The 15,874-nt window shown below is 40.1% G+C and overlaps 1 protein-coding gene across 1 annotated transcript in view; it reads right to left on the minus strand.

Annotated features, from left to right (window-relative positions):
* Positions 1-15,874, minus strand: part of PAPPA (pappalysin 1) — a 283,134-nt gene that overhangs the window by 36,562 nt on the left and 230,698 nt on the right. Inside the window, exons 16-17 of the mRNA XM_020990609.2 lie at positions 13,299-13,509; positions 12,056-12,227 (exon numbers count right to left, since the gene is read on the minus strand). Of these exons, the coding sequence (XP_020846268.1) occupies positions 12,056-12,227; positions 13,299-13,509 (383 nt within the window). The remainder of the gene's footprint in view (positions 1-12,055; positions 12,228-13,298; positions 13,510-15,874) is intronic.

Below are 15,874 nucleotides of genomic sequence, written 5' to 3' on the forward strand. Positions count from 1 at the left end.
AACAAAACAGTCCCTGCCTTCATGGAGCATTTCTATAGTGCTTACTATGTGCCAGGAACTGCACTAAACATGTTTTTTTTCTTTTAACAAATATTATCTCATTTGATATTCACAACAACTCTGAGGTAGGTGTTCTTGCTATCCCCATTTTACAGCTGAGGAAACTGAGACAAGCAGAGGGTAAACAACTTGTCCAGATCTAGTTGGAGTTCACATTTGAACTCAGATCAACCTGGCTCTCAACCCATCACTCTATAGACTGAGCCACCAGGGAAGGGGAAGATAACAAAGTTTAGATAAAACTTAACTTGTGTCTTAAAAGAGCATAGGTTCTAATAGCAAAAAGGAGGGCTCAATTATTGCCTTCATTTTCCACACAGACTACTCTCTTTATAGAAATCCAAATAGACTTTCTGGGAGTTACTTTGAATGTTTCTTAGCCCATCTCCTAGTACACAATTATTATTTTTTCCACAAATACAATTGCCTTGATTTGTAATAACAGTTTCTCTCTGTATAATGCCCTTTACATGGATCAAACCAATAACCCAATCAATCCCTCGGGATTTCCTAAGAAGTCAAGGAAGTTTGCCTTGTTTTATACAAGCTGAGGGTGGGAATGGGGGTAAGGGGGAAGTGGGTCCCTGAAAAATTAAATGAGCAACTGTGGCCATCTCCACCCCCGACAAACTGCTTCTTATTCATTCAACCTCTCTGATCCAATTTCCTAATTTGGGGAAGATTGCCCTAACTTGTCTACCTCCTGTGGTTGGACATAGACAACAAAAAGCTTAGTTGGTTAATTAAAATATTTATTTAGTACCTACTGTATACAGAGAATAGTATTAAGTATGTAAAGAAAGTAAAAGTGAAGGAGACAGTAGGAAGAACATGAAAGTAATAGAGAGTTGAGACTTCCAAGAGATGTAGATATCTTCTTCCCCTTAATGAAGGGGAGATTCAGCATAGTTAGATACCTAATAATTTCCTCAGACTGTTTTAAAAGAGTGGTCAGAGTTCAGTTATGGGTTTTAAATTAAACCATGGAATAAATCTCTAACCAAGGTGAAGAAAGAAACAACCGTATGACCTAACTTGGCATCTACTGTCAGAGAAGGTGAGCTTTTCCTCCTTGGCAATCTTCAGGCAGAAGCTAGAAAACCACTTGGCAGGGATGTTATAGTGGCTGTTCCTTCACATGTGGGTTGGACTAAATGACCACTGAGTCTTCCTCTGTGATTCTGTGACTTGAATTAGGTTGAGAAGGATCACGCCCAACTTATGCCAGGGGAACCATACTTCATCTCAAGTCCATTCTGCTGGCTGCATGAAGCCATTTTATTGTCTGAATCTTCCCAGGATGAACATGGTGGAAAAGCAGAAACACGGGTGACATATGGGAGCCCTAATAATAGCTGTATATTGCTTTAACATTTGCAAGGTACTTTATATAAATCATCTTATTTGAGGTGGCACAGTGGATAGAACACTAACCCATAGTCAGGAGGACTCAAGTTCAAATCCAACCTTAGATATGTACTAACTGTGGGACTCTGGCCAAGTCACTTAACCCTGTTTGCCTCAGTTCCCCATCTGTAAAATGAACTGGAGAAGGAAATGGCAAACCACTCGAATATCTTTGCCAAGAAAACCCCAAATGGGATCATGGAGAGTCAGACAAGACTAGAACAGCACAACAGCAGCAATCTTATTTGATTCTCACAATTCTATAAGAAATACTATACCAGGGTGCCCCATAGAGCTGCAGGCTACTTGCATGGACTATGGGATTACAACATTGGCCTTCGAGCAGGATTATAGAACTAGCTAGTTGTATGAACATGGATGGACAAGTCATGGGCATGTCTGGGCTTCTGTTTCCTCATCTGTAAAATGGGGACAGTAATAATTATACTACCCAGATCACAGTGTTATTGTAAGGAAAGGTCTTAGTAAACTTTAAATGTCTTATAAGAGTGACTAATAGCCATAAAAGTAAAATTAGGGTATTGAATTTGACCTCTAAGATTCTTTTCAGCTCCAACATTTTATGATTATGATTCTATGATTATAAAACAGCTGAGAGGAAACAGGATTTGAGAGAGAAAGGGGGCCTCTTGCTCTAACTCCCACAGGCCAACAGGAGAAGGTCCAGGAAGTATGGTCACTCGGCAGTATTATTAGTCAAAATGTGTCTGGCATTGGAGCCTAGGGTGGCCTTCCTGAACACACAGCTGCAGGGAACTTCATGGCGCCGAATCCCAAAGGTTCTGTGTGAACTCATGTCGGTTTATACGGGTTCACGCGGGTTCTCTCCTCATAAGCTTTGTAGCTCAGACATTAGCAAACCCCAGACTCTCACTGACCCCAAGTCCCCAAGATTCTCCTGGTTTCTCTCAGAAACCAAAAGTCGTCCCCAATTTTCCTGGAAACTTGGCTCAGGTTTGCCCTGAGTTTGGCCCACAGACCTTAAAAGGTTTGTAGACCTCAGCATAATATGGGACAAAGCTGGCCCTGAAATCAAATTTGCAGCAGAGAGACTAAACCCTAAATTGGATTCTACTATGGGAATTTCAAAACAGTATAACTTAAGTGAGGACCTGAGAAGTAGATGAAGTCTGTTCCTTGGGAATAAGATAATGGAAAGACCTGAGGAGAATTTTCTAGAGAGTGGTGATAGGTCACCAGTAGGCTGTTCCTTGACACAGAAACAGCCATTCACACTAGGCTGAAAAAGTACAGGATTGGTTCATAAGAGTTCACATTCCTATAGCATTCTACAGTCTATAAGGTGTTTTCTTCACAGTGGCCATATGGGGAAAAGAGTACACTATTATTGTCCCCATTTTACAGAGAAGGAAAACAAGTTCATTGAAGTTATATGATTGTTTGAGGCAGCTAGGTTCTGAAGTAGATAGTGTTGGATTTGGAGTCAGAAGACCTGAGTTCAGATCCATCCTCAGAAATTTCCTAGCTGTGTGACCTTGGACAAGTCACTTAACTTCTATCTACCTCAGTTTCCTAGTTTGTAAAGAAGGAATAATAATAGCACCTATCTCCTGGAGTTGTTGAGAATAAAATGAAATAATATTTGCAAAGTGCTCTGCAAACCTTAAAGTGTTATATAAACGATAGATATTATTATGATTGCTGTTGTTATTGTAGTAGCTAATAAGTAGTAGCAGGAATGAAATCCAGGTTTCTTGAATCTCAGTCTAGTGTTCTTTCCACTACCCCACACAAGCTTCGTAAACTTTCATTTGCAAACCATAGAGGACTACATAAATGTCAGCTTCTATTATTGCTACAGGTGTAGAGGATGAAGAAAAATGGTGCTTCTCTTTCATGAAGGGGAAAACAACAAGCAAAGGAATCAGGAATCCTGGTTCTGCCGCCGAGTAGCTGTGGTACCATAAGGAAATTCACTTATCCTCTCTGAGCCTCCATTTTTTCCTCTGGAAAATGAGGCAGTTGGAGTGGAGGTTCCTCCTAAATTACTCAAACTTGGGTCATGAAATGCTATGCTTTTCTTTTTTCCCCCTTTCTAATATATGTTTATTTATTTTGTCAAATATTTCCCAACAACATAAAAAAAAAATTACATTCATTTTTTTTAAACTTTAAGCTCCAAATTCTCTCCCTCCTTCCTGCCTCTCCTCCTTCCTTGAGAAGGCAAGCAATTTGATATCGATTATACATGTGAAGTCATGCAAAACATTTCCATATTATGCTATGATTTTCTAAGCTTCATGGCACTTTCTGGGCAGACCTAAGGGCAATTATACTTCTTTGTGGGCCTTTCAGCAACACAGTAACCACATGACTTCTCCCTCCCCTAGCCTCCCTCCCCATGCCCTAATGCCTGCTTATCTGCCTACAGTGTTATAAATACACAAGGGCTTCAGCATGAATGAACAAACTGGGAAGTGGATGGTGTGTGATGTATGTGTGTATGTGTGTAGGGGAGGATATCAAGGCAGTTTGCACACTATCACTTTTAAAGGTGAAAACACCATTACGTAAACCTTTTTGTGATTCCTGGAATGGGCCGGATGCATTATAGAATCCCAAATTGCCTTCCCCTCATCCTTCCGGATGGCCTATTGAAAGCTTCTCTTAGGTGAACACTTTTCCTACACTCCAGTCTGTCAGGTTCTTCTATCCCTATAGTTGCTGCCTGGTAACAAACATTCTATCGCTTGTTATGGTGTCTGCTGGCAGGATGGATCACCTACAATGGAAAGAATCCTGGATTTTAAGGCAGAGGAGCTGGTTTCAAAGCACAGTAATTTCTTACTGTCTCTTAACCTCCTGGGGCCTCAGTTTACTCATCTGTAAAAAGAAAGGGGTTAGACTTGATGGCCTTTAGGGTCCTTTCTGGGTCTTGATCTGTGATCCATGGTTGGTCCTTCATGATTCCTTGCTAAGCAAGCTTGAGTTTCTTGTTTGCATATAGATTTGTATTATCATCTACTATGGCTACAGGAATATCACAGGTTTTAATCATAAAATAATTATCATCTTTCTTTGGGTCAGCCATAATCAGCATCTCCTTCTCCATCCCCACCTTCCCGCACATACTTTTGTCCCTATCTGTTTTCTGAAGATCTTAGAAATATCTTTGTTTAGGGTATCATTTTCTACGGAAACCGTGTGTGATTCTTGGGATATGGATGGAGGGGTATAAGTTATCCTGAGGAGTACCATGGTTCTGATAACCATAGAAAGTACTTCATGAAATCAGCTTGTTCTTGAGTGAGAGACTGATTTCTCCAGAGCTTCCAGGTGACCTCCATTTTCACCCCACTCCCATACCCTAGACCACAATTCATTACATGTGGCATACACATCCTCTGTCTCAGCAGGGGAATTATTCAGGTTTCTTGGAATTTTCATTGCCTAGTCCCTTCCCCTCTCCCTCTACCCCCACTACAAGATTTCCACCTTACATTCTTTTATTCGAGAACCTCAAAGTCTTTTATGGTTGTTTAATTTGCAACATACCTTCCTGGGCATAGAATCATAGGTTTAGAGCTGGAAGGGACCTCAGTGACTAATTTAGGGATGAGAAAACTGAGAAAGTGAGAGGCAAAGTAACTTGGCCAACGACACGCAGGTAGTGGGTAGCCAAGCTAATATCCAAACCCAGGTTCTCTCACTCCAAAGCCAATGCTCTTTCTACCACCCCAGGATGTAAAAACTATGGATCTCATTTAGGATTTTTTCTGCTTATTTGTAGGATCATGGATTATCAGCGCTGGAAGGGACTTTGGAATTTAATTCAGCAATCATTTACAATGTACCTGTATGCAAAGGGCAATGCCATGTAGTGGAAAGAGTAATGGCTTTGGAGTGAGAGGCCCTGGGTTTGAAACGCAATTCTACAAACTTATCTGTATGACCTTGGTCAAGTCATTTCACATCTCAGTGGCCCTAAGACTATAAATCACCAAACTGCATTGGTTGGTGTTGTCTCAAAGAGAATTCCAATACTATGGAAATCACAAGTCTTAACCCCACCACCCAAAAAAAAAATATACAGGGTCCTGTGCTGGGTGCTAAAGGAACAACAAAAATAAATGAATAAATGAAAATAATAAATTCCCCGAGAATAGTCAAGCTGGGAGGCACCTTAGACCATCTAGTCCAACCTCTTCCTTTTTAAAATAAGGAAACAGATTAAATGATCTGCCGAAACTCTCACAGGCAAGAGGTAACAGAAGCTGAATTTGAACCTATGGGTTCTACCCTACTACTCATAGTCTTCTTACTTTTCTGAGCCCTAACTATTGAATAAAACAACTTTCAACTGTGTTCTTGCTACTTTGGAACACCTGTATACGTTTCTGCTTTCTAGAATGTCCAGCCATCAATTGGGGAGGAAGCTGTCAAGCACCTTGAAAGCAGAGATGATAAGTGAGTGAGAGTAAATTCATTTTTGGTGAAGTGTCACATACTCCTGATGACATATGTGCAGTAAGAATGAGAGAGAGCTCAGACACAATTAGCCAGAGCATCAGAAGATCTGTTTTCTAATGTCACAATCCTCACTTCCCAGGATGTTAGAACTAGAGATTACTGAGTCTAATGCCTTTGTTTTATAGATGAGGAAGCTGAGGCCAAGAAGAGAAATGACCTGCTCAAAGTCACATAGCTGATTAGTGTCAGAGCCAGGAACCCTGTGCTTTTGCCTACAGCAAAATGGTACAGGGTATGCTCATGGCCTTTGTGATGCTCTGTATCAGACTCAAACCTCATCAAAGGATTAGGGTCAAATGTAAAAGTATCAAAGCAAAGCCTGTTGTTTTTAGGGCCTGGATTGAGACAAGCAGATGTAACCAGAGCCCAGATAATTTACTACATCATACAGGAACCCAGACAAAAAAAGCATGTCTAAGAGAGCCAGCATGGAAGAGTGGATAGACAGCCAACCCTGGAGTCATGAAGACTTGGGTTCAAGCCCTGTCTCTGATACATACCAGCTGTGTGACCATAGGCAGGTCACTTGACCTCTCAATATTCTGGCCAACTCTCTCTAATACTGTAACTTAGAGATGAGTTGCTAAATCTTAATGAGTAGAGGGAGTTTACACACAGGGAGCTCTTTATAGTAACGATATCACAGATATGAACCGGACCAGAATCAAACCAAACCGTAGTCCTAATAGGAAATAGGGATGGATTGGAGCCATAAACAGTCCCGGATAGAATATACCTGTTCCCTGTACTCTCTCCTCCAATGTGATCAGACAGTGAGGAGTGAGATTCTAAACAGCAGAAACCCCAAACCACTCATATGAGAAGGAGTGTTGGATGGACGGTGGAAAGAACACTGGATTTGGATGTCAAAGGCCTCTGGTTCAAATCCTAGCCTTGTTCTTTCATATGATCCTAGTTCTAGAGCTGGCAGGAACCTGTGAGGCTATCCAGTCCAAAATCTTCGTTTTAGAGAGGTCCAGAGTTGTGAAGTGATTTGCCTAAGATTACAGAAGTAATCAGCTATGTCAGATGTGGATTTAAACTCAAGTTCCCTGACTCCAAGGTCAGTGTCCATTCCACTCTACCCTATTGCCTCTCATTTACTAGCTGTCATATTAGACAACATGCTCCTCTCTAAATCTCAGTCTCCTCATGTGTAAAATGATCTCTGAGGTTCATCCTAGTTCTGAATTCTATAGACCTGTAATAAATTTCTTGAGAGTTATATAATAAAGAAAGAAATGGGGGGTGGAGAAAAAATGTTTACTTGAGCATAAAACTTTCAGAAATGTTCCATTTAAATGCCATCTCTAACACAGGACTATGGTAAATGTGTGCAATAATGGTTATTACCATTATAACCATGTATATGTGGTTACTAAGCATGGATTTTTTTAATAGTGTGCAGTAAAGCACTGGGAAAAGTGAAAAACACAGCCCACTACATCCTGCGTGTTTGAAGCAAGGCATGTTTCCCAGTGTCCAGAATAGAAGAGCTGGCGAGATAGAGGAGATTGGGTTTTGAATGTCCCATACTATCTGCATGTACTGTGTTTACAGGCAGCAAGAGGGAATCTGAGGTGAATACTAGAATTGGCTCTCAGGTTGTTGGTCTGAGGGTAGAGGAAATTCATTTTCAGTATAACCTCAGAAATGTCAATTGTATTAGAAGCCATTTGGCAAAGAGCGCTTCATTCTTTGAACCGACAAGCGATACCCTTCTCTCCTGCTTCCAGGTTCCTGCTCAGATTGCCAAACAGCCCTTCTGTAGTCCTCCGATAAATTTACATTTTCCTCTCTTTAAATACAAGCTGGCCATGAAAGTAACTTGGCAGCCTTCAGATAGACTGGGTTTCAGTTTGATAACATGACCACGGCCAGAATATTATTTGGCCTTGCTGCTACAGCGGCTTGTGTAACACTTACTAACATTTTTTCTGTAAGCAGTCTAAGGGGATCATGGCATCCATCCCTTCCTGCCTCTGTCCTTTGCCCCCTTTCTTCCTTGTTGGTACGTACACGTGCCTGTGCCCATAAATACACATATTCATTGCACTCACGGATTCTTGAGTTGCATCTACCAGCCAATTAAGTGGAAAAAAAAATTTGGATGCTTGGTCCACAGAGACCAAATAACCAATTTAAGTCTATTTGGGAAGGGCAGCTAAGTGGCACAGTAGATAGAGTACTAGCCCTGGAGTCAGGAGGACCTGAGTTCAAATTTTGCCTCAGACAGTGGATACTTACTAGTTGTATGACCCTGGCAAGTCACTTAACCTCAACTGCCTCACCAAAAATATAAATAAACACATTTTAAAAATTAAAAAAAAATCTATTTGAGGCTAAGCTAATGGGAATGGTTAGACCCAGCCTTTGAAGCCTATGTTGAATAGGAACATAGCATTTTGATTGGATACTAGCTGCTAACTTCAGTTTTGATTGGCACAGGTACATGGACTACATGGCCCAGTACAGGTTGAATGCCATGTTTTGTGTGACTTTCTAAAAAGTCAATCATTTTATTCTTCTATTCACAGTTGTGTTTCTCTGTTTATATTGATGAGTCATATGTAGAATCACAAGTCTCCAGAATGATGAACCATCCCCTGAACTCTACCTGGAGGGAGTTTGAGCACAAAGGTAGTGTGGTAACAGAAGAGAGTACACTAGCTTAGAAGTCAAAGGGACTTGCATTTGAATCCTGGCTCTGTGCCTTACTATATGTATGAGCTTAGGCAAATAATTTGCCCTGACATGGCCTCAGTTAATTCATCTGCAAAATGGAGGGAGGGAGATCAGGAAAGATAACTGCTAATATCTCTTCCAGCCCTACATTTATAATCTTATGGTGAGGTACATTTTGGCATCTTACCCCAGTCACTGCCTCCAAATTAACCAGGAAATGTACTTCCTGAAACCAAGCACCAGCTTAGTGGACTAATAGACAGCATTCTACTCTGCCATGAAGCAGACTCAAAACTATTTGTGAATTTTTGTTTTCTACAAAGCCAAACAGTGAGACACTTTATTTTGTTACCCCTAATATAAGTGAAGTCCACAGTTGTAGGCCCTTTGGCAAATCACTTCACTTCTATGAATGATAATTGCTTCCTCTGTGAAAAACAGGGTATTTGACCAAGATGATTTCTAAAGTCTTTTTTTTTTTACTCTAGAACCTATAATTTCAGCTTTTTATACTTAGGAGATGAAACACTGGACTACTTCTTATTAGAAATACAGCCTAATAATGCTTGTGAGTTCTTAAATGTTTCATATCCCCTACTGATCATGAGTCATTTTATAGAGAGGTTGTATAACTATGGTATGATACTTCTACCTCGTGCAATTACAAATTTTTCTTTGGGGTCTAACCTCAGCCACTAGTGGACCTCAGTTTCCTCACTGGCAAAATGGGGGATGGAGAGAATGTTGGGCTACCTAACCTCTAAAGGCCTTTGCTGCTCTAAAACTCTATGATGTTCATCTTCAAAATAGGGACAATCATCCTTTATCAGGGCTACCTGGTCCACAGGGGTGGATGGAGAATCAAATGAAAAATGTATTTGAAAGCATCCTGAAAAATTAAAAATCTTATGGAATCTGTCCAACCAAAGGGAAAAGGACCTATTTGTACAAAAATATTTATAGCAGCTCTTTTTGTGGTAGCAGAGAACTGGAAGTTGAGGGGATGCACATCAACTAGGGAATGGCTGAACAAGGTGTGTATATGACTGTGATGGAATACTACTATGCTATGAGAAATGACGAGCAGGATAATTTCAGAAAAACCTGAAATATTTGTATGAACTGATGCAAAGTCAAGTGAGCAGAACCAGAAGAACATTGTACACAATAATAGCAATATTGTACGGTGATAAACTGTGAATAACTTAGCTATTCTCGGAAATATAATGATCCAAGACAATCCCAAAGGACTCATGATGAAAAACGTTATCTGCCTCCAGAGAAAGAACTGATGGAACCTGAAGGCAGATTGAAGCATACTATTTTTCACTTTATTTTTTTCATTGTTTTGTTTCGGTCAGTTTCCTTTCACAATATGACTAATATGGAAATAAGTTTTGCATGATCGCACATGTATAACCTATATCAAATTGCTTACCATTTTGGCAGGGGAGAAGAGGGGAGAGGGTTGGAGAGGAGGAGAGAAAGAGAATTTGTAATTCTAAATTTTTGAAGTTAAATATTGTTTTCACATGTAATTGAGGAAAATATAAAATATTCAAAAAATAAAGAAAAAATAATTTATCCAACCTCTTGCTGCCAGACTCTTCTCCCTAAATGATCTTTTTCATTATGACACCTAAGAATGGCTTCCTATAGCTGACCACAGAGGTGTTAAACATGTGGTCTACAATCCACGTGTGACCCACAAAGCCACATGTAGTCCACAACATTTCCTAGTGGGGCTGAACCAGATTAAAATGTAGTTCTTATCTGATTTTAACATGTTGATGTATTAATTTTTTTTTAAAAAGAGAGCTATATAAACACATGTGGTTTTCTAAGTCAATATGTGGCCCACAGGGATCTTTAGGCATGGTTTATTGGCCCCCCATTTCTATTTATTTGATACCACTAGTCTACTATATTAAGTCTAACTCTTCAGGCTGGCTTTCAAAACAGGCTTATCTAACACAACCTCCTATGATTTCCCAATGCATGCCTGCTATTCTGCTGCCTCCACCTATGATATACCATTCCCCAACTCTGTGCCTTAGTTCCTATTGTGATCCCCTTCTGGAATTTCATCTGTGTCCCTTTATTTTGATGGCCTAGATCCTTCCCATTTTTTTTCTTTTTTGGTGAGGCAATTGGGGTTAAGTGACTTGCCCAGGGTCACACAGCTAGTGTCAAGTATCTGTTCTGAGACCGGATTTGAACTCAGGTCCTCCTGAATCCAGGGCCAGTGCTCTATCCACTGTGCCACCTAGCTGCCCCTAATTCTTCCCATTTTTCATGGCCCAGCTCAAGTTGCTACCTGGTCCACGAAGCCTTCCCTGACTACCCTTGCCAACATGGAGTTCTGTCTCCTGTTAACCGTTATGGGACTTAAGATTCATGACCACATCTTTTAGTCCTTATATTGTTTATTCCACATGAACTCTTTATGCCTTTCCAGATACATTAGCGATCACAGTAAGCAGGGACCATGTTTTAATTATCTTCTGTATGGTACTATCTATAGGGAGGAATATAAAAAGCATTTAATATAAAATTTTTATTGTTTTATCATAATTATAATTATCTCAATCAACATCATCATTATTGTATCCTTAGAGCTGGAAGGAACCATGGTGGTTATTTAGTCAAATCTGTATTTTACAGATAAAGAAAGTGAATTCAAGAGGGTGTAATGATTTGGCCAAGGTAATGTAAGCAGTAAGCAGAAGATCTAGTCTTCAGTTTTAGATTCTCTGGTTCCAGTTACATCATAAATTCAAATGTACAAATCCATCACCTTCATCAATATCACTATCACCACCACCACTGCCACCACCATCATCACATTCATCAAAAAATAATATACTAACTTACTAGAGGTCTATTTCAGGCAGGACTTACAGAAATATATAGATTTGCATTCCACTTCTGAAATATGGTCATGGCACCCTAACATCCTTCTAAAGAGCTCTACAGCGCCATGAAACGCAATCTGATGAGCCGTGGCATATAGAACATAAGCTTTCCATGCACTTGCAGGAATGAGGATATCACTAAAGGCTACAGTCAGGGAACAATTCATTGAGGAGGTCAGTTTGCACTTTAAAACATCAAAGAAAGATGAAGGAGGAACTTGAAAGCATGGCTTATTACTCTCAGATCTGTGATGAACAGGAAGGACATGGCACAGTAATCTGAAGACGTCACCCACTTCATAAAAGTTGGTTGAATTAAGAAATGGGGAAAGGAATAAGCATTTTAAAAATATCTACCATATGCCAAGCACTGTGTTTAGCACCTCACAAATATTATCTCATAGGAAAGTGCTGTAATTGTCCACATCTAATAGTTGAGGAAAACAGAGGTTAAGTGAACGGATGAAGACACTTACCGAAGAAATGTCACTCTCCTCACACTTGATCCTGCACTCACTGTTGAACTGGAAACCATTGGTACACTGGTACAGCCCATGGAACTTGGGTGGGGGTGGGTCACATGTCACAGGTACACAGGCTCCTTCCAGCCAGCTGCCATCTTGGGTACACTGGATCTTGAAAGCCCGTCTTCAAAGAAGAAATGAGAAGAATCATTTGAACGAGTGCATTGCACATAGAAAGTATTTAATGTTTTGGAATGAACTGAGTAACTGAATAGATTAATTTCTTAACCAAAATATTCAAATTTGAATGTAAAACTCCAAGGAGTAGACATTACATTGAAAATATATATGAACTGAGTTTGGTCTAACTGACTTTGTAAGGAGTTCGCCAATATACCTCCTATGTTGGAGTGGATGATGGATGACAATATTTGTCTACTAACTGATAAAGTTTCATGACTTAGAGCTGGTGAGGACCTCAGCAATTATCTAGTTCATTTTTGAGATGAAGAAACTGTGGTTTAGAGAGGTTAAGAAATTTGCTCAGAACCACACAGGTTGGAAGAAATAGAGACAGGCTTTGAACTTAGGTTCTCTGACTCCAGATCCAAGATTCTTTCTGCTACACCATGGCTGCCTCTCAACTTAAAGGAGGCAGGGTCTTGATGTAAAACCAAGATTTACAAACATTAAGTTAACTTTATAATTGCTAGGCTAATAAATTGCTAGGCTTATTTTAAAGTTCAAAGGAACCTCAGGAAAAAAAAATCTAGTCCAATCCCCCCATTTTATATGTGAGGAAACTGAATTCCAGAAAGATAGTGATTTTAAAATGTGAAGGCATGACATGTGGGAAAAGAATGAGATTTATTTTGTGTAATTCCAGAGAGAAGAACTAGAACCAACAGGTGGGAGCTATATTCTTTCCAACCAATGGAGTTAATTATATTGGGAGGTTGTGAGCTCTCTGATTCTGGAGGTGTTTAAATAGAGGCTGGATGACCATTTTTTAGGGATGTTGTATTTGGTGCTCCCATAGTAGCACAGGGCTTGCTACCATAATAGGTACTCAGTAAATAACTGTTGATTGATGCATTGATTATCCTCTAGAAGCCACAATAGAACAACATGGAATAATGGATTCTTTGTGATGCTATGATAATGTAGTCATCTAACAGACAATAATAGATTCAGATGCCCATTGACCAACTTGCCTTCCTCCACGTGCCCTGCTTACATTTTCAACTTCACTTACTTCTTTGACTTCCTAGAGGAGCCAGGCACGTGATACCCTGGTTTGCACTTGTACTTGCAAAAGGAGCCCACTTTGTGCTTGTCCTCTCGGCACCGAGCAGTCTGGAGATCAGCATTGGGCACAATGGGAGGGGCCAGGCACATCAGTTCACAAAGTGCCTCCGGGAAGGACCACAACCCATCTTCCATACATGTCAGGAAGCTATTGTTTCCTGTTGGGAAGATGTATTTAGGATTAACATTAGAAATCAATGGCAGAGTAGAACTATACTACCTTTATTAACAACATGAATTATGTAAAATTGGAACTTTTTTTCAGGTTAGAATTTGCCTTAGAATATAGAATGCAGAGACATAGTATGTTAAGACTATAAAGAACATAGAATATGTCTATTATATTAATATTCTATTAATAGATAATAGAATATGGAATTCTAAAGATAGAAATGACTTTAGGAACCATTGAGTCTATAAGCTATATCTCATAGAGAAAACTGATGTCTATAAAAATGGAATGGTTTACTTAAAATCCCATAGAGAAGCAACCTGCCAGAATCATGGCTACAGTAGAAACCCATGTCCCCTGACTCTCAGGTCAAAGAATCCTGCTATACTATTCAGTGGACCTGGAGGGTCATCTATTACCAAACCTCATTTTAAATATAAGAAACCTCAGTCCAAGAGGAGAGAGGGGAAGTGATTGGTCCAAATGAGAACAGGTAGCCTCCCCTGAAAGCAGGACCTACTGACAAATCTCATAGTGGTATGCTCATGACACAAGACTGGTTTACTCTTCTCTCTCTACTTCTATGGTTCCATCTAAAAGAATGGAGATGTTGGCTAGCTTGCCTGGGCTTCTAAGGAAATCTCAGAGGCTTTGTAGTCCTCAAGTTGAGTTGCTCAAAATCATGCTTTTCAAATTCCAGTGTTGGGCTAAACCTTGCTGATGGACTCACATGAATGACACTTCCCAATATAGCCCATGCCTGTCCTGATAGTTGTGCTGACCATCATTAGTGAGCTGGTCTGCTTGGGTTTTGCAAATGAAAATAAAACACAGTGATGTCATCAGATGATATATTATGGTGATGCAGATGATATATTGATGTCAGATGATATATTATAGTGAAGCAGCTTGGTCAGATCTTCCCTGAGACAATAGAGGAGAAACAATTCACATTTCTCAACATCCTTCTTGTCACTGGCAACACAGAATATCTCATATCTTCCTTCCTTCCCATTAAGCTGTACTGTCCCTTTCTCTCATTCCTTGGTACATTTATCAAATTAGCAAGGTGCTCCTCTTTAGTACTTGCCTCCTTTCCCTCCTCTTTCTCCTCTTCCTTGTCTTGTATGATTCATCCAGTGAGTGAAGTAAAGGCCAGTGTCTACAAACACAGCAGATGCTTCTGTGTTGATGAACTGTTATATTACAAACTCTGGACAGTTTGACGTCAACAAATAGATGAGCCAGCAGGAGTGAGAGGGTGATTCATTCAGCTTCCTGCAAAGTGGTGAGGCTTCCTGGGCATCAGGGACTACATGCTCCAATCACTTCCTTTTCTCTTACTTCATTACCTAGTGATGTTCACTTAGTACCATTGTCTGGAAACCACTGGAGGTAGTGGAGCCAGACATTCTATTATGTAGAGACATTGAGTCTAGGCCATAGGTCAGGCTACTGCCCAGTAGCCCCATGGCCCAGGCAGGACTTGGAAGGGAGCATAACAAGAATGCTTCTGGGGTTAGGACCTATTAGTGAGTTTGAGGGAGAGGTCTGGCATTTTTTTTTCCCCTCATGAGTAAAGAATCCAAGTTTATACCATTGGCCTAAGTTTTACAGGAGCACAGTGGAGATCCCTAATGACAAAAAGGAATAGTTTGGAATTATTATTTTAGCCTGGAAAGTGCCTTAGACTAGGTGACTCACCCAAGCCCACACAATTAGAGAGTAGCAAAAGCAAGTTTCAAGTTTAGGTCCAAATCCACCAAGGAATAGATATATCAGGAAAGAAAAGAGCTCCCAACACTATGACTGAAGGATTGCTGGTGCTATCACAGAAGCGAAGAGTCAAATTTATGCATGAACATTAAAAGAAAAGCAGATTGCTGGGGTATCAGTTGGCAAATAGACACATAGCAGACATTCAGCAGACTTAATAGAACACTGGAAATCAAGGAAGCAAGCAGACTGAAAAGGAAGGCAGATGTGGGAGAGGGTAAAGAAGGATCTGTAAGAGGGAACAGAATAAAGGAAGAGAGTTATTTGGGAATTAGCAAAAACAAGACGATGAGGGGGGGAAAGCTTCAGATTGGTTATTGTATGTTAAGAAACACATTTGAACTCCTCGTGGTTGCTAGGCCAGGGAAACACTGAAGAGAACAAAAGTAGAAGAAATCAAGGCCTCATAGAAAGAATTGTCTTTTATGTTGATGGTATTCCAAGAGCTCATCCCCAGTCTCCAGGGATATCAAAGAGTTAAAAAGAAACTATGTTCCTCACTTGAAATTCCAAAAAGTATGTCAATTGTTCACCAAAATTGGGCCCTCCTGGTAAAAGTGGGGGCAAATCCAATT

Source organism: Phascolarctos cinereus, unplaced genomic scaffold, assembly GCF_003287225.1.
Source record: "Phascolarctos cinereus isolate Bilbo 61053 unplaced genomic scaffold, phaCin_HiC Scaffold_2;HRSCAF=192, whole genome shotgun sequence".
NCBI lineage: Eukaryota > Metazoa > Chordata > Mammalia > Diprotodontia > Phascolarctidae > Phascolarctos > Phascolarctos cinereus.